The sequence below is a fragment of the Carettochelys insculpta genome, chromosome 2 (assembly GCF_033958435.1).
Source record: "Carettochelys insculpta isolate YL-2023 chromosome 2, ASM3395843v1, whole genome shotgun sequence".
NCBI classification, from domain to species: Eukaryota; Metazoa; Chordata; order Testudines; family Carettochelyidae; genus Carettochelys; species Carettochelys insculpta.
Genome location: NC_134138.1, coordinates 130,377,164 through 130,401,130, shown reverse-complemented (window position 1 = coordinate 130,401,130; position 23,967 = coordinate 130,377,164). Strand labels below are relative to the sequence as shown.

Here is a 23,967-nt window from a genome sequence, read left to right as displayed (position 1 = left end):
CAGAGTAGAGGTGTAACGCTATTCTCTGTGCACAGTTCTTCCAATAATTCCCTCCCACAGCTACAAGCCCCACATGGGTGATGGCACCAAGTGGACTAAGACCTGCCTTATAGTCTAGGGTGTACCCCAATCCTACACGCCAAGTGCACCAGGTGGGAGCCCAAAAAAAAGACCTTAAAATTGTGTCTACAGACTTGTGCTTAAAAGCTTCCCAAGGCTACAGACTGACTGATCTTGGGAGGTAGCTGCCACCACCCAAGTAAGAGAACCCCTCTTAGAACCCAGAAAGACGTACTTCGGATGTCTCCCCATGGGGTAAGCCCAAGTTCTTAACTCTCCCTTAGGAGAAAGCTTGGAATCAAATAATTGCTTTTAAACAAGGTGATATAATATCAAACCAAAAAGAGATAAATGACAACACATACTTGATTGTTAGGTGTTACAGAGCAACTAAAAAGGGCAGATTAAAACACAGAATTACTTCCACAGGATTCAGTTTAAAAGTTACAATGTACAGGGGGCACATCAGCCAGCCTGAGAAGTTCCACATCAAACTCAACTTTGTACTCCCATATGTTATTCCAAGATTGCTTCAAGGCCTGGATATTTTTGAAATCTTCACAGCCTGTTTTCAGACTCCAGTCTATTTGTCTCTCCCCTCTGGCCACACAAAGGACTCTTTCAGCAGATAACTGCTTCAATTAAAAAAATCCCCAGACGCCCACTTATCATATGCCAGGGGTCTTCCCTTTTCTCCTTCAGAGTCCTCTGTAAACCCCATTTATTTTGCATAAAGCCCCAATTGGTTGGCAATTGGCCCTCTTGCATTTGAATTGTTATCCTAGACATTCTGTATCTGAGGCCTCTTTGAGCCTCATCATGGTGGTAATTTGTATTCAAAACACCTATTATTTAAGGATCTCAGTGTCCTGCTTTCGGTCATCAGGCAATCGTCCTGTTGCTCTAGTGGACTGTAAGGCTTGGAATTCACTGCCCCCTGGAAAACCATTTCAGTCCTTTCTCCACATTTGCTCCAGGAAGCTACATCCTTTTTATTCTTGGACTGTGTTCCTAGAATGCACCTGCTAGGTCCCAGTCTTGGATCTTATACCGCTCTATGGTTTCTCTTGAATGTGCTCTTCTCAGTCATAGGCCTGGGAACTTTACTTCACTGAAGAGAGAGTCCTATGACTTTGCCATACTCAGACTGAGATACAAGCTAAATTGACCCTACTAAAGGAGCCCTGTTGGGGAACAGGGTTGATGCCCAGGGACCCAGTCTGAGTAATTTGATATACAGGAAAACGGAATATGGTGTACCTGTAGTGAAGCACACAATCGAATCGGACAACTAGAGACCAGCAATATGCTCTAATAGTTGTTGTTATTTGCTAAGAGACACCTCTAGTTGACTATCACCCTTTCTGTATAGTCAGGCAGCTTTAAAAGTTTAATGTCCCTGTCCTCTTGATTCTAGGCTCAGGCCTGGGAAAAATAAACCTGCTAGCCATTTCACTGGGTAGTTCCCAATTAATAACTTCCCCTTTAGTCTGTTGAGGATACTTAGTATTCTCTCTGGAGCTATCTCTGTCTTCATTCCTATTGGTTTTCCCCTAGCAACCTCCTTTGATTTGTCACATGGAGAATAATATCTAGCAAATAAACTGAGGTGCATGCAATATTCAGAGAATTTAATACAGAAATCACCGATGCTCTCCATGGCCTTACTTATTACTTTTCCCTCTTGGTTTTCCTTTTTCTTCTCTGGTATGGGATCCACCTTGTTAAAAATCATACAGTTAATAGTGAACAAGTTCATATAATATTATTTATATATAAAATACACATAGTGCAGTGCCCTCAGCACACTTAGAGGAAGAATGTGGTTTGTAAATATTTATTACTGATAATCTGTTGTTATACCATAGTTGTCTGATTACATTGTGTATGCGCCTCACAACAGGTATATCATTTTGTTTTCCTGTATACCAAATTAAAACATGAATAGCTCAACCTAAGCTAATGGAGTTGTTCCAAGTTTACATTGGTATAACTAAGAAGAATTTTGTCCATTGTCTTTTTATGTTTGGTAAATACCATGTTTATGAAGGGCACTAATCTCATCTCAAATTTTCCAGCCTCATTGCTGTACCAAAGAGTATGAAATAATCATTCGAACCTAAGCATCCAACCTTGTCAGGATCATTCACCATTAAAGGCCTTTAACAAGATCCCTTTGCTTTACAGTTGTCATGGTGTGAAAAATCAAAGAACTGTCCTGGATGAAAAACAGAGAGGCTATTTATTTCTACTTTTTTATTCCTATTTTCACAACAACAGAAGTTTAGCAGAGGTTCCATAAATAGAATTATTCAGGGCTTTATTTGTGGCATTATTGAGTACCAGCACCTCGGCATCCCTAGCCATGGGATTGGAGGAGTGGGGTGGGGAGCTGATGGGAAGCTGTCTGAGTACTGGAATCTTTTTTTTTTTTTAAAAACAAAAAAGGGTACTGGAGTTGTTAATGATCTGGAAAGAAAGCTGAGCAGTGAGGTAGATAACAACATAAAATTGCTTGGGTTAGTGAGTTAATCCCAGAGAAGTCTGAGGGACTTCATAGGCATTTACCCAAGCTAGATAAATGGGTAATGTGATGACTGGCAGGCAAAGTTCAACACTGATAAATGCAAAACAATGTGAACTGGAAGAGGGGAAAAATAAATTGCTTATATACCTTACAGGGGTCTAAATCAGTTGTAGCAAGACAGGAAAATGACCTGGTAGTTTCTGTAGCCAGTAAGATCTCTGCTCCGTGTGTAGCTGTAGTTTTAAAAACACGTGCATACACATGCACACGCATGCCCACATGTACGCACCCCCCCACCATGTTAGCACACATAAGGAATGAGAGGAAATGATACCCAAAGTATTACAATGGTGTTTGTATAAATTGATGGTGTGGGATTATGTGGAATACTGTGCGCCGTACTGGCCTCCTAATCTCGCAAAGCATGTTGTGGAACTAAAGAAGATGATAGAGAAAATAAATGGGAGAGTAATTTTTCCAGGCTCTTGATCAGTGAAAAGAGTGGCATTGTTCATGTTGGGGTGAATACGAATAAGAGGGGATATAATGGTACATAAAATAAATGGCCTGAAGAAGGTAGGTAGTTTTCTATACCATGCAATATAAGAGCAAGGGGGCATTGAATGAAATTAAAAGAAGCAACTGACCAATGGAAGAATTTCTCACACAGCATGTAATTAGAATGTGACACTCACTGGCAAAGAATGCCCTTAAGGCCAAGAGCTTAGGAAGATTCAAAGAGGCCTTGCATATGTATATGAATAGCAAGAATAGGTAGAGTTATAATGCTAACTGAAAGCACAGTGGAGAGAGACAAACCTAATGTTTCGTGGACAAGGAAGGGAGCACATCTGCCTACTGTAGCTATTTTTTTTCTTCACTCTCTGAAACATCTGGTGCTAGTCTCTGGGCTAGGTGGCCCTCTAGTCTGATAAAATAAGCAACCCCTATGTTCTTAAGTTATACATTGTATTGAACTGAGAAAAGTGCTTGTGCACAGTGAGAGCTGGTTTATCCAAAGCAGGTCTAACAAAGGGATTTTCGAACCTGGGAAGAGGATTTTTGTCAAGTTCAACATCCTCTTCCATTTGACAGCTTCATCTCTCATCTCCCCATGCACAGACTTACCCATCAGGCAAATGGAATTGGAAATTGCATTTACCTTAGTATTGCACCTGAATTTGAATTCCAGATGAATATCAAGCATACGGATCTTCCATCCTTTCCTGGAAACTGTACTTTGGATACAGTCTTATAGTGAAAACTGAACTGATCCATGTCTCCAGGTCTGTTATTTCACTTGCATCACTACCTTGGATTTGAGTAGGTGAAGCAGCAAGTAATATCTACAGAATCCTCTGGACATCACCCCTCCCATTCTTCCCAAGGACAGGGAAAATACCCATTGGGACAAAGCAGGTTTTTTGTGCTGGTGTGCCAACCTTTCTGCATCAGCCAATGGAAACTGAATGGAGAAAGAGCCCCATCATTTGTGGGGGTGAGCAAGCGTTAGGCACCAGGGATCACAGGAACTAGTACTGGCAGAGGCCCCTGCACAGCCATGCAAGGAGAACACAGGAACTCGCATTCCCTGATACCTAATTACACATTAGCACTCATGTCAGTGCATGTAGGCTTCATTCTATGCATGTTATCACTGGGGCTTCCCTATACTAAGTGGGAGATCGACTCAGTCAGGGTTGATCTTCAGGAGCTTTGGCGAAGATGTGGCCAGATCAATCTTTCTGAGGTGGGCAGTCAACAGCATACTATCATGTGCAGTAAGGAAGGTTGGTGAGAGAGCATACAGGCTAGGACTATACTAGGGAAATAAGTCTATTCTGATACGTCAATTCTAACTATGCAAATGCTGTAGCTAGAACTGCATATCTGAAATAGACTTGTTTCCCGAGTATAGACTTAGCCTGATACGGCAACTGAACACCTGAAGAAGAGTTCTGTTAAACACAGTGGCTAGCCTATGAGGAAGTGTCAGAAAAAGATGCAAATTGCAGTGTGCAATCTGTAAATCTTTTTCCGCTTTTCTGTCAGGAGGGGCTTTTCCAAAATTTGTCCCATCTACGTGGTGCCACATTTAGGAAAAACCTCCTCTGTTGGGCCATCCCTTCTTCCTCAAGGAATGAGGTTTACAGGGAAGGTGACATAATGCTTCCACTTTTACAGAAGTGTTCATGGATGGGGCAGATCTTTTCTGAGATACCTCTGGTATGGTGATAAAGGGCTGTAGTCTAGCCAGAGCCTAAGTGTGAATGCTTGTTTCTCTCATCAACAGATGGTATCTCACCTAGCTTATCTGTCTAACATCCTTGCTTCACCCAATGTGTAGACTAGAGGTTCCCAGCCTTTTCAGTAACACCGCATACTTCAATGAGACAAACAGTTCCACAACACACCCACTTTTCCCAGATGAATAGGTGGCTCATAAATGCAGAGCCACAAAAAGGGGGAATTCATGACCCTGCACTATCCTGCCTGAGTCCCAGCTGGCTCAGGGCTGGTCAGTTCCCCACAGCAGCTGCTTTGCAAAGTCTCTGTGAGGGGAAATTGAACAACCCCATACTAGCTGGGATTCAGGCGGCCTTACTGCTTGAGCTCCCAGCTGGCCTAGGATGGGTTGATTTTTATTTCTCTCCTCCCACTCAGCTCTTTGCAGAGCCACAGGGGAACTGATGACACCGTGCCAGCCGGGGGCCCCAGCAGCAAGTCTGCTTGATTCTCAGCTGGCGTGGGGCTGGTCAACTTCCCCTCACCGAGGCAAAGTGGCTGGGGGAGAGAAATTGACCACTCTGCACCAGCTGGGACTCAGGCAGCTTTGCTGCTTGAGTCCCTAGCTGGCAGGGGGTTATTTAAGTGTGCTGTGAAATTTCATCAATTTTCCCCTCACCTTGTCTCTCTACAAAAAGCTGGGGGGAGGGGAATTTTCCAACCTGGTTCTCGCAGCACAGCGGTTGAAAACCACTGCCATGCACCGTCCGACAGAAAGGTAGGTTTTTTCCTCTGTTCTTTTTAATTTCTCTGTTCGTTTTTTCTCTGTAATTCTCCAGATCTAAAGAAGTGGGTATTTCTCACAAAAGCTCATCACCTCATAAATAATAGTGTTAGTCCTTAGGGTGCTTCAGGACTGTTTTCTTTGTTTTTACCATTAAACAGCATGTCCCTTTCCTCCTCAATGCATCCTGAATGTACCTGAGATCCCCAAGGAGCAATGACGCTCTCCTGACAACAGTACTTTCACGGGGCCATGTACGGAATGGCCCTCTTTTTTCCTCTGCTTTCAGAAGACGGAACAGTGAATTAGCCTCTGGTGTCTCTCCCAGCTACTCAGGTCCACTTTTTCCACAGCAGACTCAGAAATGAAAAGGGCCTGTGAGCTACATTAGTGTTCCCCTTGCTCACAATAGGAGTACAACATAGCATCTTTTTCTTCAAAAGGAAGACCTTTCTATAGTCTGGATTTGCTCCTTTTTCAGCCACCAGTGTATCTGCAACCCAGTATAGGGTCGGAAATCAGATGTGCTCAGGAAGTTTTGGGTCTGTGCAAAAGACTTGATTCGGATAGTGTGACATTTCAAACTATAGTGAGCAAATTCTGCTCTTTTTATGCAGCCTCAGTGATGCTGCTGTAAGTTACAGGGCTAGCTGCATATTCCTCTGATCGCGATGTTGCCCTCTGGGAATTTGACATCCTTGCAGCTTTCCGTTCCTGCTAATTTGTCCTAGTGCCAGTCTCCTGGGGCACTTGTGTATGCTGCCGAAGAACTGGGAGCCTTCTTTAGGTCCAAGTCTGGGGCTGGCACCCCATGCTGCCTCTGGTCATCTTCATACAGCAAAGGCACTGGCTTTGACTTTAAGCTCTTTAGGGTTTAGCTTTTTTCCCTGGCGCAGGTCCCTCAGCTGATTTTGACAGTTTATAGCTAATTTTTCCTGTGCTCTTCCTAAGAACAACACAGGATGCTTGTGTGTGTGTGTGTGTGTGTGTGTGTGTGTTTTGTAATTCCACAGTACTTATTTTTTACTACTGTTGCTACTTATTGAAAATTTTCCATTGTTATTATCCCAAATATGCTGCTGCAAATTCTTCTCTTGGTAGTCTGTCATGTCCGATGATGCAACAGGTTCATTGGTTGTGGACGCGCATGGGGCTGAGGAGTCCAAGCCTTGAATGGCATGGGCGTTCACAGTAGGAGCAAGGGAATTATGCTGTTGCTTTCCTCCTCTCACAAGCATCAATCAGGCATATGCATCGCTGCTCTTTGAAGTTGTCGTATGCGTGTTGTACAAGAGCATGCCAGCCTGTTTGGTCTTTTGTGTGCTGCTCTAGCTGCTTTGGCTTTAATCCAGCATGAGCAATGTTGGCCTTCATGCAGTCTTTATACCTCTTGTGAGGCCTGCCTTGATTCCTTTTGCCCAGGGAGAGCTCACCGTAGAGGAGTTGCTTCGGGATTCTTGACTCCTCCGTTCATATGACATGCCCTGTCCAGTGAAGCTGGGCTTTCAGAATCATGGCTTCAATGCTTGCGGTTCCTGCTCTGTCAAAGACTTCCAGGTACTTGAACTTGTCCACTGTTTGTTTGTGTTTTTTTAACTCTGCTCCTTCAATAGAGATTGAAAAGGGGAGAGCAACAGATCCTGGAGTAGGCTGAAACCATATTTCAGGTTTTCCTTCGCTGATGGTCAAAACCAAGAGGCGAGTGGCTGCAGCAAACTTGTTGATGATGAGCTGGAGATCAGATTCCTTGTGTGCCAGAAGTGCACAGTTGTCAGCAAAAAGGGCTTCAACGATGAGCCTCTCAAGTATCTTGGTTTTAGCATTCAAATGGCGAAGGTTGAAAAGTGACCCATCAAGCCTTTACTTCAGGTAGACTCCATGGTCTAGATCACTAACTGTGTGGCTGAGGGTGCACATGAAAAAGAGGTTGAATAGCACTGGGGCCAGCACATACCCTTGCTTCATGCCATTGGATATCTCAAATGGATCTGAGGACTCTCCATTTGAAAGAATAAAGCCATTCATGTCATTATGGAACAGGCATATGAAGCTGATGAATTTTCTTGGGCCGCTGAATTTTGACAGGATAATCCAAAGATCTTCTCTGTTGACGTTGTCAAATGCCTTGGTCAGGTCTATAAAAATGGCGTGTAGATCCAAGTTCCACTCTATGCACTTTTCCTAGACCTGATGAACAGCAAGGATCATGTCAATGGCGCTGCTGCTGGGGTGGAAACCACACTGTGCCTCTAGTATGTTCTCCTCTGAGATGCTGGTGATCAGACAGTTGAGGATGACTCGAGCCAAGATCTTCCCAGCAGTAGAGAAAAGGGAGATGCCCTGGTAATTTCCACAGTCAGCTTTCTTGCCCCTGTTCTTGAAGAGCGAGACGATTGTGGCATCCCTATAGTCTCTGGGTATGTCGTCTTCTTCCCAGACGCTGGTCAAAATGCTGTGAAAGTCTTCAAGTGATACTGGTCCTGCTGCCTTGCAAATTTCAGCAGGGATACCATCCATCCCAGGGGCTTTGCCAGAGCTGGTCTGGCTGATTGTCCTTCTGACCTCATCCATTGTAGGGGACAGGTCAAGACTGTCTCTGAGGGATCTGGTCTAGGGCTGCAGGGTCGACAGTGGAGGGCCTGTTGAGAAGGCTGCTGAAGTGCTCTCTCCGCCTATCATTGACGCTGATCTTCTCTGTCAGGAGGGACATGCCATCTGCAGACAGGAGAGGTGTAGTGCTTGGCTTTGAAGGTCCATATACAGCTTTGATAGCACTGAAGAACATCCTGAAGTTCTTGGCATCAGTGTAGTATTGGACTTCATCAGCTTTTCTTTCCCACCACTCATCTTGTATTTTGCGAAGTGCAGTCTGTGCCTGACTCTGAAAGTGCTTGAAACGGTCATGTTTGGAGACTGAGGACTGGTTGTTTTTGCCACAGCAGAAATGTGTTCTGTTTTTCCTCTAAGATCTTCATGATGGTCTTGTCATTTTCATCAAACCAGTCTTGGTGAACTCTCTCGTATTAGTTCTAGTATCGATTTGGCTGACTCCATCACCAAGGTTTTAAACTGGTCCCACTTTTGTGTTTGGGTTGCCACTCAGAGGTCCATGGGACATTAGCATGTCATCAAGGCGGACTGCGTATTGCTTGCAATGACCAGTATGTTGCAGCTTTCCAGTGCTGGAGGGTCTGACAGCCTTGAGCTTCTTATGTTGCACCACAAGTACAGATTTGATGAGTCTATGATCAGTCCAGCACTCAGCTGCCCTGGTGAGCTTAACATCATGCATGTCCCACCTATGATTCATGGCACCTGATTGACTATGCCACTGTTTTGATCTCAAGTGCATCCATGTGGTCTTGTATTTATCGGCATGCCTGAAGAGAGTGTTGGTAATCATCAGGTCATTTTCTGCACACAAGCTCAGCAGAAGAAGGCCATTGGCATTCATGTGACCAATGCCATGATGCCGCAGCACCCCTTTCCAGTTCCTACAGTCCTTGCCAATTCTGACGCTGTAGTCACCCAGTAGGAGAAGCTTGTTACTGGGTGGAGTTGCTTTCGCAAAACAGTGAAGGTCCTCAAAGAAACTCTCTTTTGCTTTATCGCTGCTGGTCAGAATGGGGGCATAACCACTGATGACTGTAATGTGGCTAGAGGAGTTGAAGGGGAAGCGGAGCTGGATCAAACACTCACTGATGCAATTTGGTAGAACAGGAAGCTGGTGCAGAAGTGATGTTTTGATGGCAAGTACCATAGATATAGCTGCACCTTGATAACAAGACTATAGAGATAGCTGCACCCGTGACCCATTTCTTGGTTTTGGTTTTTGTTTTTTTCCCTAAGAGCACTGCATCATGCCTTACACCTTTTCCTCCTCAGGGACAGAATTCCACAATTCTTCAAATCTTAGACCGGGCCTGGGGCTACAGGATCTTCCACATCAATCCTGAAAATCTCATTAGGTGCTGAAGCTTGTTTCTGCCTTTTCAAGGTTTGTAAGGAGTGGTAGATGGTGACAAAACAGCTTTCTTAAAACCAAAGTATTGCTTCATTTTTACAGCAGGAATAAAGCATTTAGAGGAGAAAAATAAGATAATCTATATGCATGTCTGGCTTACCTAATGCCTTAGCACTCGCTGATGGTAACCTAGGCAGGCCTGTCTTCTTTGGCCATCCCAGCAGGGGCTTGTCAGTCTGGTTTCTTGGAACAGCTATCCTAACAAATACATCCTCTCTTGAGGGCAAAGTCCTTTATAATCCAGACAGTTCTCAGGCTTTGACCCAGACTGTGTGTAGCCTCAGCAGGAGATCAAGCTAGATTTCTCAGTTTTAAGGGTTCTGCCATTGTCCCTTAACAACTCTCAAATGCTTACTTTGAGGTGGCTTATGGTGATTCATTGGTTCCTTCCAGCTTGCTTTTCATTAGCCTTCTATTAAACTAAACATATAACGTATATGCAGTAAACATCCTTATAACTAGGTAAATACATAGCATTAATAACTTCCAAGCAGTTCCACCTCCAGCTCAGATGTAAGCAGGGCTGCACCAGTGTAGTAAGTGAAAGCAGGATTTACTCTATTGTGTGTGAAATAGAACTGAGATGCTGTGGAGAAGGGGCCTAAGTCTGGTATAACTTTCATTGTCTTCACTGAACTTAAATCTATGTGTAGATCTGAGCCCTGAAGACTTTTGTCAGCTATTGTGTATAACTTTCCTCTGATACCTCTTCTGTCACATCTACTCAGATTAAGCCGTTGAAAAGTCACATTGTACTAAACCAGGGCTGTGTCTACACTACCAAAATAAGTCTACACACACCCTACTTTGAAGTTAAACTTCAAAGTAGGGCACTACTCCATTCCCAGGAATGGAGTAAGTACTTCAAAGTTGGGCTCCCTACTTCAAAGTTCACTTTGAAGTCAGGGAAAATGTGTGCAGACTCTCTGCTGGATACTTAGATGTAGTGCCTAACTTTGAAGTTAACTTGGAAGTTAGTTCCTAGTGTAGAAATACCCCAGATGTTCCCAAAGTCTCCATACTGCACTGCCTTTGATGGAGACCATCTGTCCCATTCATGATTGTGCAGACCTCTTTTTTTTATCAACAATAGCATCATTCCTGTAGCAATTACTAGAAACAGTCATCTACTTCTGCTTTGAATATGATTTTTATATAATATATACACCTGTTGGACAAGAATTCACTATGCTGTCTATTCTGATCTTCCCTGGAAATTCCGCTTGCTATCTGTTTTTTTCTCTTAGCTGGAAAGGAAAGCCAGCATCATATAACCAGATAGCTTTCTGTGGGCCACCCTCAAATGCTCTTCAGGTCACCAGTGGTCAACAAGCCACAGCAGGGGAAACCTCTGCTTTTATACAAAAGCAAATGAGGAGGGGAAAGCACATGGGTTGATTATCAAGTCACTGCCTTGATTCCACAATAAAAGTTTTAAAAGAGTTTCCAGGATGAATGAACATTGGCATCAGTGTCTTCTTTGGACTTTCTGCTTGAGCAAGTTGCATCAATTTAACTTAAGGCTTGTATCCATGGAGAGAGAACATTGTTTTAACTTAAATGGATTTAACAGAGAGAGAGCCATGTTAGTCTGCATTCTTAGTCTGAAGAAGTAGGTCTGTGCCATGAAAGCTCATCACCTAATAAATTATTTTGTTGGTCTTTAAAATGCTACATGGCTGCTGGTTTTCTTTTTTTTAAAATGAAGTTAGTTATGCTGTGCCACTTTTTTGAAAGCGGGCATTGTTTAATATCAATTTAGAACTGGTTATGTTGCGTAGCTGGTGTCTGTAGATGTGCAGGTGCTACGTCACCTTAAGTCAGGCTTAAGTTGATAAACACATACAAGTTTGATGAAGCTGATTATAATGCCACACCTTTAGCTGTATAAATACAACTTTGACTGTAGGCCAAGCCTTAAAGGATGAGAAAGTGGTTAAACAAGCAGCAAAAGACCCTCATTTCACTTCAAGCTTATCTTGATTGAGTTTATATTGATTAGGAATAGCTTTACGCCAAGCCAAAACAAGCCAATCTTAGCGAGATGAGAGTATTCATGTAAGGTTTTCACCATTTCAGCTAAATAAGCTTAAAATCTGTATTATGTTAAACTGGTGCAGCTTTCTTAAATAGATAAATTCTTTCGTGAAAAGCTGCTTTCTACATAAAATAGCTCACATCTCTGGATGAAGGTTAATATTTGTTGGGAATATTTAGGTCAATTAAATCAACTGCTCTAAAGTTTAGAGACTGAAAATACCAGGATTTCTCAATTTAAAAAAAAATTGTCCTAAATGTACTGCACTGATTTTTGGTATTTATTTATGTTTTTGAAACAGCTGCTCAGCCAGTCAATGAAGCAATGCATAACTATGCCTACTGATGAGGTGATCCTAGGAAACTATGCTTTGTAATGCCTCAAAAACGGCTCACACTTAAACTTTCTACCTGATCGTTAACTTTCAACTGGTGGAACATTCAGTGATGAGCAATCCCGAAGTGCTCAGTGCAGTATTGTAAACTCATTTTGTGAAAGCTCAAAAACCTCTGATATAGTGTATAGGTTATGAAATTATTGCCAATATTCTATTTAAAAGAATAGCAATACAATTAAAATCTCAATCTAATATTAAAATACCTCTAATCCCAGATGTAGTTTGATGGTGGAAAAAGTCTCTCTGTATTTTAGGACGTGCTCCCCTCAGCATATTTCTTTTATAAATGACCAATGGGGAAATAAATAGTGCCATAAATCTTTGGATGAAAAACAAGCATAAAAAGGAGGCTTGAAGTTGTTAATATTACAGATGTTCTGGAGCGCTATTCAGTAGTTGGCAAATCTCACAAGGCTGCTCTGAATGCTTTATAATCTAGACCCAAAGATCACTGCACTCTTAAAGAACCTCTGGGCTCTTATTCAAAAATACGTTGGCTTCTATTTACCTCTTTCCTCATTTGTATCTCTCAAATGGTGAAATGTATAAATGAAGCCCCGGTGTTCTTACTAGCAGAGGCATTATTTCATGCAGATTAATGCAGCAGATTTGCTAAAATATATTTCTCTTTAAAATTAGCATATGTTTTGAACTAATTTCCCTGCTGTGTATGAATCAGGTATATTCTATGGCAGTGTTTCTTAAACTATGTGCTGCAGAACACTGGTGTTACATGAACACCTCACAGGTGTGCCATGGGCATTTGGAAGAATACAGAGGGTATATATTTTCTCAAAACCAAAAAAGCAGTCAAGTAGCATTTTAAAGACTAACAAAATTATTTATGAAATTATAAATTTATTATAAATAAATAAATAATGTTGTTAGTCTTCAAAGTGCTACTTGACTGCTTTTTTTGTTTTGGTAGTATATAGACTAACACGGCCGCCTCTCTGTTACTATATATTTTCTGTTATTAAAACCAGCCATAATGTTACTTCAGTGCAATGATACCTGATTAAAATAATTTTGTTTTTGCTGTATATGTTACTGTTTGCTTTTTGGTCTGACGACCCCTGCCCTCCTTTTTTGGTCTAACAACCTTTTTTAGAAGACAATTTTCATAGGAGTTCAACATAAAAATATTTTTGTTTGGTGGTCTCAAAATGTTTAAGAAACACTGCTCTATTGTATGTCTGTTCCCTTGCACTGTTCACCCTCCTCCAAGCTGAGCATTGTTTTAAAGTGATCCCAGTTTAGCAAAGCTCGTGAATTTTTCTGAGACTAATCACGCATTTTAAAATTGGAAGGAAAAGATGAACCAGAGCCTGCTTGCTAATCTTAGCATTTTATTGAGTGCTGAAAGATACGTGCCTGTCACAAAAGCTGAAATTTAAATAACGGCGCTCAAAGTCAGATCTTCTCCTGAATAGGAATCTTCCAAGCCTTCCTTCTTTATGAAAGTTGGCTAAGATTTCTCTGGTTTCTTCATGGAGAAGGACCAGGAAATTGGAGTGCTTGGAGCATCCCTGTGGCTCAAAATACAGTGCGAAATCAAACAGTTTTAACAGACCCATCTTTTCTGACATAAAAACGCTGGATATTGTGGGGAACGCGTTAATCAAATAGCTGCTACAGCTTCAGCATCTCGCGTAAGGTAGAGCCGCATGTGGGTAATTCTGAAACCTTTCAACTGCTTGGTCAGTACTGTCCGGGCTTTAGGACGGCTGAGGTTTTGGTGCTGTCAGGTAAAGGCGAGCAAGCAAAATCCCCACGGTGGTGGTGGTGGTGTTGGGGGTGGGGGCGGTAGGGAAGCAGCAGCCGAGGAAGAAAATGGATCTTAGCTCCTGCCCCCTGCGGCTTCTGGGCAAGATTTGGTTGCTGCGCTCCAGAAACTCGCTTCAGTGTGATGGCCGGGTTCCCTCCTCACTGAACCCAAGTACCCGCAGCTCCCAGCCAGGGCCAACGCCACCGCCCCTTTGGGCAGAGCCAGTTTATCCGCGCCTGGTGCTTAGCAGCGGGTCTTGCCTCCCCCATGCAGTGCCCCGCTCCCGCGCATCACAACGGGAGGTCCGCCGGAGCCCCCTCCTGCTGGAAAGTGACCGCGCCTCTGGCAACCGGGCTGCAGGGAGATCCGCGCTGTGGCAGGGCTGCGAGGCGGGTTAGAAACCGACGCCCACGGGCGGGGAGGGGCGTGAGATGAACTCAGCCAGAAGCGGGCCAGGGGGCGGCGGGTGCGAAGGAAGACGAGCCAGGCCGGCGGGTGCGGCCCTGAACGTGCTGGGGGCTGCCGAGCTCCAGGCTGAGTCACTGAAACGGCGTCAGCTGGTGTCAGGTTCCCCAGCAGCTCGTTTCAGGGCTTCCGCTGCAGGGGTCGGGCCCTTCCTGCTTGGTTAGGGGCAAGCGAATGCGCAGGGCGGCTTTTCTCCCGGGACACACACACTCACCGCTGGTTTCTGAACTTCGGCGCTCGTCTTCGCTGGGTCCGTTGCAGCCGCCTGGCTGCCCGCGACGTAGGTCCGGTGCAAGCCCACCTCCCGTTAAAACGCTGGAGGAGGTGGCTCTTTCCTGCAGGTCCCTTTCTCCTGAGGGCTGGGTAAGCCCGGGGGAGAGGTAAAGCAAACGCAGCCCGCTGGCATTTTCAAAAGGCCCTTCTGCAGCTGCACGGCTGTTTTCGCTGGCCCTTAAGGCTACTAGCGTTTCGCAGGGGAGACAGACACCGAAGGCTGGCAGCGGGGCTCCTTTCTTCTGGGAGTGGTTGAAATTTACTTGTTTCTTTTGCAAGTCGCTTAAAGTTTGAAGGAATTCTTTTGGCGAAACCTGGGAATTCCTCTCGATGCATTCACCCCTGCTCTTGTCGACAGTTCATCAACAGCGTTGCCAACCCACAGCAGTTTCATTTAGGGACAGACCAATGGACCTAATACGGCGTAAAAATTGAGACGACATAAATGGCCAAAAGCGCAAAGTAATTGTTGTCCTCGCTACATCACAAGGACAATGTGTTATTTAACTGGCTTTCCTTCAGGCAGGCATGTTGCCAATGTGCTGACACTAATGGAGGACAATGTAGAGGAGACCATCACGTGATTTATATTACATATATGCCTATTTCAATATTCATATTACATTCATAAAACAGGACTTCACCTCAACCATTGGGTTTAACGAGCAACGAAAACATCCACTTGCCAGTGCTCTGCCGTAAAATGGCTGAAGCAGCACAGAAGAGATTTTAACGCCTATAGAATTATTTTTGAAGTTTTATTGCACTTCTACGAAATTTACAGACACCTACATTTTTTTACGGACTTTCCAGATACCTCCAATTTTGGTTAATTTTTGATGGACAGTCTGTAAATTTACTGACGGTTGGCAACCCTGTTCCCCAATTCTGGTTCTGAAGAGTTCTCTGTTGGTCAAAAAGCCTGGGGGAAAGACAAGCAAGGGAGAATTTGCTATATGGCCTATTGCCTGGTATTGCTGTGTTGTTATGAAGAGGGGCTCTGTGTGCGTGTGTGTGTGAGAGAGAGCGAGAGATCATACACAGGTATCTGAGAGAGAGAAAATCTATTACCTGCTATGGAATCACTCCCACAAATAGAACAAAACTTCTATTTAATATGAAACTTCGCAGCCCTTTCGAGTGTTGTCTTTACGGTCAATGCCACGGGGGACCCACCAGGGGGCACTACAACCACGGCCTAGTCCATCTGTTAGGCAAGTTCAGTTTTTTTGTCTTTGAGGTCCTGTCATGCTCTGTGTAAACAAGTTACGTTGAAGTGTTTAGGATATAAATTACGAGCATGCAGGGCTTGCCTTGGGAAGAATGTAAACACAGCACTGTGGTCGGAGCAAACGCTGAAACTGACTTCATAATTTATTGCAGGCCCCTGAGAAGCGGGCGCGGGGGGGGGGGGGCAGGCTTGGGTATAAATACAAAACTGGAGATTTAAAACAAAAATCGTTCTGACCAGCTTCACGCGCCGCTTCGTGTTTAGAAGCGCCAGGGTGCTACGGGTGCTGCCCTTTCTTCCGTCCAGGACGGGCTCATATGCCTGAGCGTACGATCGCGGGCGGGGTGGGGGTGGGGGGGAGCCAGGGACCCCACTTGCTGTCTAAGGGCGAACGGATCTTCTAGGACTGTGCCCCAGCTCCTTCCCCGGAAGGAGGTGTGATGCGCGGAATAGCGGGGCTCCGGGTTTCGTGTTTAGCGCGCCCAGTGCTTCGTGGAGTGGAGCAGCCCCGGGGAGCCAGGCCCAGGAGAGGGATTTTCGGGGGCAGGCGGCCTTGCTAGGGCGGTTTCGTTTTTGCTTTCAGGGAGCGATGCACGTGAACGGTTGCAAGGCCGGCCGTGGGCTCTTCAGACCTCCAGCCGCTGCAGTAAGCAGGCAGGGGCGGCGTGGAGAGACATTAACGCGTCTGCTCGCCCTGTGTATGTCTCCACCCCGGGGTCCTTCGGCGGGATCGAGGGTTTGTGGCTTAAGAAGGTGACTTCACCGCCACGAGAAAGCGCAAAGGTGTGTGGCTCGCGAACGCCAGTGGGTTTAAGGGACGAATTAACTTTATGGGCTGAGCGGGAGTAAATGTTCAGCTCCGGGCAATGTCAGATCTATCCTTGGGGCTCCCGCCCGGCCAGCACACATGTGTCTTCGGTATCTTTACATCAAAACTACACGCCTACCTGGACCTATAAGCAGGAAGCCAAGATTGTACTCCAGGAGGATGCACTAAGCCTGGCCCCCTGCGAGCAGTGGCGAACCACTGTTTACACGCAGCTCGATCCCGGGGTCCCAGCCAACCCCCAGCTCCTATTGGGTTCAGCGTTTCGCAAAGGCAAGGACAGCAACATTTGGGCCAGCGCCTACCGGAGGTCTTAATACACAGGGAAAGCGCAGAAAAAAAAGTGGGGCTAGGAAGAGCTGTGCACAAGAAAGCACAATCGTGCTGCGATGGATGAGCTCTGGACATTGCTCAGTGCAGCTGAGGCCTCATAGATGGCTTGCATTGCGCAAACGTTGATTTTTTTATGTCCATTCTTCCCCCCCACCCCACACTGCTGTAATTCCTCCACACGTAGCTGGGGAAAATAGAGTAGGACACCCAAAGAAAGCGCGGGGATATCGGTCAAACCTCAGAGGAGCTCTGGACATAGATGCCTCTGTAGGTCCGTTATCCGCCCCCGCCCCCCCGCGATAGTACCTGCAGGGCCTCGAGCGCCTTATTACACTTGGGTTTAAGGGACAATGACCAGAGTGAAACTAGATGGCTCGTCAGTGCACTGTCGTTTATACACATTTTATTGAAAATGAATTTGTACATCAAAAGGTTTTGGGCAAACTGTTAAAAGTATACATAAGTGCAAATATAGTCTCCTTTGAAAGCCGTTACGTGTGCGCGTATACACCAGATGTATTTAAAATACTTCTTTTTAAAAATACGGTGGTAGAAAAGAACTTTGTAAAAATAAAAACAAAAACATTGATTGTTGCAATACTGGAAAAAACAAACCCGAACTTTCTTAGCCTCTATACACAATATCTAAACAATATATTTTAATACTATTGAGGGGTGCTGGCGTCCATAAACCGTGTTTAGAAAAATCAAGTTACTTAATTAACTCTCCAGAAGTGGCCTCTCTCGGTAGGGCTGCTTTGAGACAGGTTTTCCTCAGTCACGCGAAACTTGTTTCTGTCTTAAAACAACGGGACCTGAGCCCTTTTGTGGACTCTGGTCTTCAGGACAATGGAGATGTCAAAATTGCCTTTCGTGCTAAACTAGGTCAGATTCCTTTGGAAAGACAACCTTTCCCCCGCCCGTACCCAAAAGAAAACCTACCCCAAAAAGCCTGGGGGCATTGCACCCTCCTGTTCTCTCCTTCCAGGTGTGACGGGGGGGGGGGGGGTGAGGGCAAAGGGCTCCTGCTGCGATTTTGCTAAGTGACCTGTACACTATTCAATGCTACCTGGAGTGCACATTATTACACCCTCTCCGCGTGCGTCCGTGTCTACCTCCAGTCCCTTAAGCAGCCACCTGCTCGTCCTGCCGGGCTAGGGCTCAGTTCACATCACGCAGGGTTTGATATCTTGACAGACGCTTTGGTGGTGATGGTGGTGATAATAAGATCCACCAGCGGAAGGGTGAAAAGAAGAAATGCCGTTGAAGTTGAGCACGAAGTCTTTTCTGTCGCACACGGGGGAAGAATGGGGCTGGTAGCGAGGCAGTCCCACTGCAGGGGGAGAAAATAACAAGAGCGCCTGAGAATTGAGCTGGATTGGATGGGAAAACGCGTCCCGCGGGCTGAGACACACGCCTCGTGCTTAGGGCGAGTGGCAATTCTGTTCTGGGGCTGGGGGGGGAGGAGTCCCTGTTAGCGGGGACTGAGCCTTCTGGAGCAGTTAGGAAGGGCTCCCCAAAAAGTTTTGGCTCCTTAAAGAGCCTAAAGGTGCCTGAAATACACACCGGCTAGTGGTCGTGTTCCATGGCTCAGAAAAGGGGAAATTATTGTGTACACATACCTACTGCAATTGTGTGTGTGTGTGTTAGATGCTTGTACGGGGGCAGATATGGAGATAAACGGCTCACACTTGTCTGTACGCTCTGCCATAGACAAACACGCACCCACAAACAATCTATGCATGCAATGTGCGTTTAGCCTGTTTCGTTGCGCGCGCATCTCTCTTTCCCCCGCGTGTGCACGTAGCGATGTCCTGCGGGTGTGCAACGCAAGGACAACACCTGCACCTTTTCTGTAGGCGGTGTAGGTAATGCTCCTGGCCCTGCCCTAGTCAGATCAACGGGAGGTGTGTTCCCGACTGCAGTGGGGACCGGATCAATGAGAAGCAATTTTGGACCGGCGAGGGTGAATTCCGTGGGAGGGGGAGGGGGAGCGCTCCGTGTCTCCCGGTGTTCAGACGGCTGCATTCAGGTTCGTAAAGATACCCTGCACTTAAACCAAAAGCACAATCCCCATTCCCCGCCAGCCTAGCAGCAGGACTGAAGTCAGGCATCAGCCCCCCGCAGGACATCGCGCACCCCGAAGCCAGCCTGCCCGCCTCCTGGCGCGCTGGGCTCATTTGGAAGCGATTTTCTTCGCAACTGCGGGGCTCATCCTGCGCTCCTTGTTCAGACTTTACGCTCCCCGTGGGAGCTTTGCTTGAGAAAGGACTGCAGGGGCTCACCCAGGTGGGGGCTTGCCCCACCACACCAATCTGCTCAGAGCTGAAATAAAATGGGTTCCGATTTTTCCCTCGGGACGATCAGATCCTTTTAAGTCTGCCTGGGAAGAGAAACTTCACTGGAGGTTCGTCAGTGGCTTATCCCAGAGTCCAGGCCAAACTGGGAGCACAATCTCCAACACCCTCAGAGTCTAAATCCGTAACGTGGATAAAACTTTACAGAATCCCAGGGAAATTCGACTGCAGATTCCATGCCCCAGGCCAGGCAGTCCTCGGGCAGGGCGATGCGCAATATTCATTGCAGTATACCTGCCTCTTTCTGGGCTGTTTCACTGTCCCTTCTCTCACCCCGCCGCGCTCACTGTGTGTAAAGGTGATTATTTCTCTGGATTTCCTTGGTCTTTCTAATAACCCTGCTGGTATGCTGACAATAAACCTTTGCACTTTATTGCAACCCTGATTCAATCAGGGAGCATGGTTTAACAACGTGCGAAAAAATGTCTCCTCAAGCCTCCAGGAGCACAAGCCTCTGTTTCCAATCTTTTCTATTCTTATTCTTGGGCCGGATACAAATCCGAGGCTTCGAACTTACGCCCTCACTAACTTAAACGGCTGGTGGGTTGATGGAGGTTTATTGATATTTTTGTAACCAAAGCTGTGTCGCATTAAACGAATAAAAAGGCAGGTATAGAACTACGGCGTGCACTTGTTATGGCTTGTGCGCTGCAGATAATGAGAAATAATCGCTCCTTTTCATTTACCGTTAATTCATACAAACCAAGGAACTAATATTTACCCTATGCCTGAGCATGGGCATGCGAGTATATATTCACACATACGACTTTTTAGCTACCTCGGGGGCGAGGAACTATTTTCAATAAAGGCCTGGGCCGGCATTTTAGCGTTAGTTTTTTTAACTAGGACACAGGACTGAAATAAACCGGGGAAAAAAAAAAACTGTTTAAAAGCTGATTGCACGCTTCACCCTCCGGTCTAGAGAGAACGCCTGAAACGGAAATTCATTTGTTCCTTTGGCACGAGGGGTCCTCGCTCGAGCTACGTTTGTCTTCGCTAGCGAGGCGTGGGATTCGTGTTATGCTTCTGTTCAGTTTTAGAAGAAGGAAACTAGATTCAAACAGCCCCGTTCTTGGCAATATTTGCGTCTCCAGCGTAGGGCAAAACTAGGAAAAGAATTGCAGATTAGACAAGCCAAAAGAATGCCCCGAAAGCTGGTACTCCAAAATATCTGCTCGATTATAAGGTGCCACGGGACTTCTCGTTGTTTTTGGAAATACAGACGAACGCGGCTCCCCCTGTGATACTTTGGGGAACAGCCCTGGCCCAAGCTGGGCGCGGAGAGTTTCTGCTTCCGATTCCCCAGGAAAACTTTGCACTCTGACAACAAACGTCACTTGGAAGGTCACCTCCAGCCCGTTCCCACCGTAAACCGATCACTATGTGCCGGGGAGAAGTTTTGATTTATAAACGTCAAAGTCCTTCCCCAAGTTGTCCCACGGTTCTGCGACGGGGTTTCTCGGGGAGAGGCCGAGAAGAGAAAAAAACCGAGCGGGGGGGGGGGGGGTGTGCATGTTCTGAGCGTAAAACCAAGGGGAAGGAGGAACCTAATCTAACCCCTGGCGCGGGATTTACAATTAAACGAGATTATAATCTGCCGCTGGGGAAATGCGGATTCCGCGCGGGCAAACGGGCTCGTTGGGGAGGTAGCAGTCGGTCACCGGTCCGAGGTCCCTTCCCCAGGCATCGCTGCGAAACCCTGCACTCTCGCTTTCCCGATCAGCCTCCCTTTCAACGTGTTTGCAGGGGGAGGAGGGAGCGGGCGGCTTCCCCGGTGAAACCTCCATCAACCCACCAGCTTCCCCGGTGAGCTCAACGCAGCCCGTGCAAACCCTCAAGCGCCCCGTCCCCAGAAGGCCCGTAGCAGCGTTCGCCTAGTTAAGTTGTTTCCCTGCGGCCAGCCGAGCAGCCAGCCGAGTTTCCAAACACAGCTGCCCAAAGCGAAAGCCGGGCTCCGTCAGCGCAAGGTACCAGGGCCCTTCCCTGCCCGCGCCAGAGGAATGACTGACAGCCCTTCCAGAAGCAGGGGGGAAGCCCCACTGAAGCGGGTCGGCTGTGTTTGTTACTCGTTGAAATTCCCAGAAAAGTGAACAAGGCCCTGCTGTCAGGCGGGTTAAGTCAGGCTAAAATCCTCTTCGGTGTGGTCCAGCCCAGACGTCTTTGTTTGGTTAACCTCCAGGCCCCGCCGTTCCTTGGGAAATTTGCCCCTAAGAACCTCACATCTTTTACCCATTTTTGTCCTTTGCTTCCTCCGCTCCCGGGCCGGATTTTCTAAGGCTACATTTCCTCTCCTCGGGCAGGGAGGGCAGAAACCCAGGCCCGGTTTCTCCTCCGGCTGTCGCAATAGTGTGGATCTCTTTTAATCTCCGCGCATTTTTAAAGATTAGCGGTTGGATTTTTTTTTAACTCCGCAAGAGTTTGGAGGTAACATTAAACCTCTTTTCAGTCCTCCCGGCTCGAAGTCGCGGGGGGGGTGGTGTTTTGGTTTGGTTTGTGCATAATTTAACGGCGCCCTTGTCATTCTTTCCCCGCTATTTCTAGCCAAGGGATGCAAGACCCAGCCCAGCTGGGTTGAAATTGACGAGGCAGCAAACCCCACGGAGAGAAGGGTGGGGGGGCGTGTAACCCCGAAGCCAGCAGGAGCCCTAGGAGCGGGCGCGTTCCTCCCGAGCCCCAAACCCCCCCAGGCAGCACAGACTGGGCAGCTTTTGCCCCCCCCCCCCCGCCAGAGCCCGATCTGCTCCCGAACAATAGCTCTCTTTCCCCGCGCGGCCCGGCGCGTGTTTTCCCTTGGCCAGCGCTGTTTGCAGAGAAAACACCGCGCCGCCCCGGCCTCGCCCTCCTCGGATCCCCCAGCGCCAGCAAACGCCCGGCCTGGGGGCGGGGGGGGGGGCTGGCAAGCGCAGGGCTCTTACCTGACAGCTCGTCCCTGGCGTTTTGGTGCAGGTAGCTCTGCTCCAGAGAGTAGGAGGACATGCCGGAGTGCAGGCCGGCCGGGGCCGGGTTCCCGGCTGGCAGCGCCTGCTGTTTTATATACGGAGGGGCCCCCGAGGCTGTCCAGTGAGCGGCCGGGCTGGCGTAGGGGGAATGGCACTCGATGGCGCTGGCCAGAGCGGGGGAGGAGGGCACCGGGCTGCTGCTGCTCTCCGGGCCGTAGTCCCCGTTGGCACTCACCGGGCAGCTGGCCATGTAGGTCGAGCCCGGGTTGGGGGACATGTGCGGCACGTGGTGGCCCCCGGCCAGGCCCTCGTAGCCGCCGGCCATGGGGCTGGCCATCATGTCGAGGTTGTAGCCGTTGGCATGGCAGGCCAGGGAGGCGGCGGGCGCCTGGAAGTCGAAGCCCTGCGGCAGCAGGGAGGCGCCGAAGCCCAGGCCGTTCATCACCCGGTACATGGGCTTGAGCGCCTGGCACTTGCGGCGGAAGCCGCGGGGCCGGCGGCGGAACGAGCCCTCCTCGAACATGAACTCGCTGGCCGGGTCGATGGTCCAGTAGTGGCCCTTGCCCGGGCGGCCCAGCCCCTTGGGCAGCTTGACGAAGCACTCGTTGAGCGAGAGGTTGTGGCGCACGGAGTTCTTCCAGCCCTGGTAGGCGCCGCGGAAGAAGGGGAAGCGGCTCTGCAGGAACTGGTAGATCTCGCTCAGCGTCAGCCGCTTGGCCGGGGAGCTCTGGATGGCCATGACGATGAGCGCGATGTAGGAGTAGGGCGGCTTCTCCGGCCGCCGCAGCCCCGAGCCGGCCTTCTTGCTCTTGCCCGCCGCGGCGGGGCTCTCCAGGGCGGCGGAGGGCGGCTGGCTCATCAGGGCGGCCTGCAGAGCGCCGGCGGCCGGGCTGCGGGGGCGCGCGGGGGCCGGGGGCTCCAGCGGCTGGGGGCCGCCCTCGGTGCTCATCTGGCGCGGGGCGGGAGGGGCGCGCCCGAGAGGGGAGCCGGGGCTGCCCTGCTGGGCCGGGGGGGCGGCGGGTGCCGCTCCCGGGGCACCTCCTAGTGCGGCGGCTGGAGGCGGCGGCTGCGGGCTGGCGGCGGCCCGGGGCGCATCACTCCCCCGGCAGCGCAGCGGCTCCGCTCCGCTCCCTTCCGCCGCGGTTCGCCCCCGGCCTCGGGAGCCGTCGGCTCAGGGCTGCGCCAACGCCTGCCGGGCCCCCCACCCGCCGGCCATCCCCGGCCGCCCGCGCCCGGCAGAGGAGGCAGCGCCCGAGCCCCTCGAGCGCGGCGCGGGGACTGAGCAGCCGAACAAAGCCCGGCCTCCGAGCCGCGTCTTAAAGCGCGTCCCTTCGCTTCCGACCCCCCTGGAGCGCTCCGAGCGCGCAGCAGCCCGCGGGGGGGGGGAAGGAGAGACCACCCCCTTTCCAGCTGGCCTCGGGCGGGCAGGCGGCGCTGCTGCGCCAGAGCGCGCCGCTGCCCTCCCCGGCCCACTCGAGGACCCCCCCCCCATTCAGCGGCCGCCCCCGGCCACTTCCATCCCCGCAGCCGCCCGGCGCCGAAGGTAACTCTCCGTCCCGGCCTGGCGGTTGCACGCCCCCGGGGCCGGATGGAGGCGGCTTGCCCCCGGCAGCGGAGCCCGGGGAGGGACCCAGGGAGAAGCTCGACGTGCCCGGGCGTGCACTCGGCCCGGCCCGGCCCCAGGCTCCATTTCTCAGCGGGCCCAGCGCCGAGCAAGCG

General features: G+C 48.6%; 1 protein-coding gene across 1 annotated transcript; it reads right to left on the bottom strand.

The window, feature by feature from the left end:
* Positions 1-17,889: 17,889 nt before the first annotated feature.
* FOXF2 (forkhead box F2) lies at positions 17,890-23,531 on the bottom strand. Its single transcript, XM_074985931.1, has 2 exons — positions 22,225-23,531; positions 17,890-18,285 (listed from the first exon to the last, which is right to left on the bottom strand). Exons 1-2 carry the CDS (start codon positions 23,195-23,197, stop codon positions 18,119-18,121), a joined length of 1,140 nt encoding a protein of 379 aa, XP_074842032.1. The 5' UTR covers positions 23,198-23,531; the 3' UTR covers positions 17,890-18,118.
* Positions 23,532-23,967: the final 436 nt, after the last annotated feature.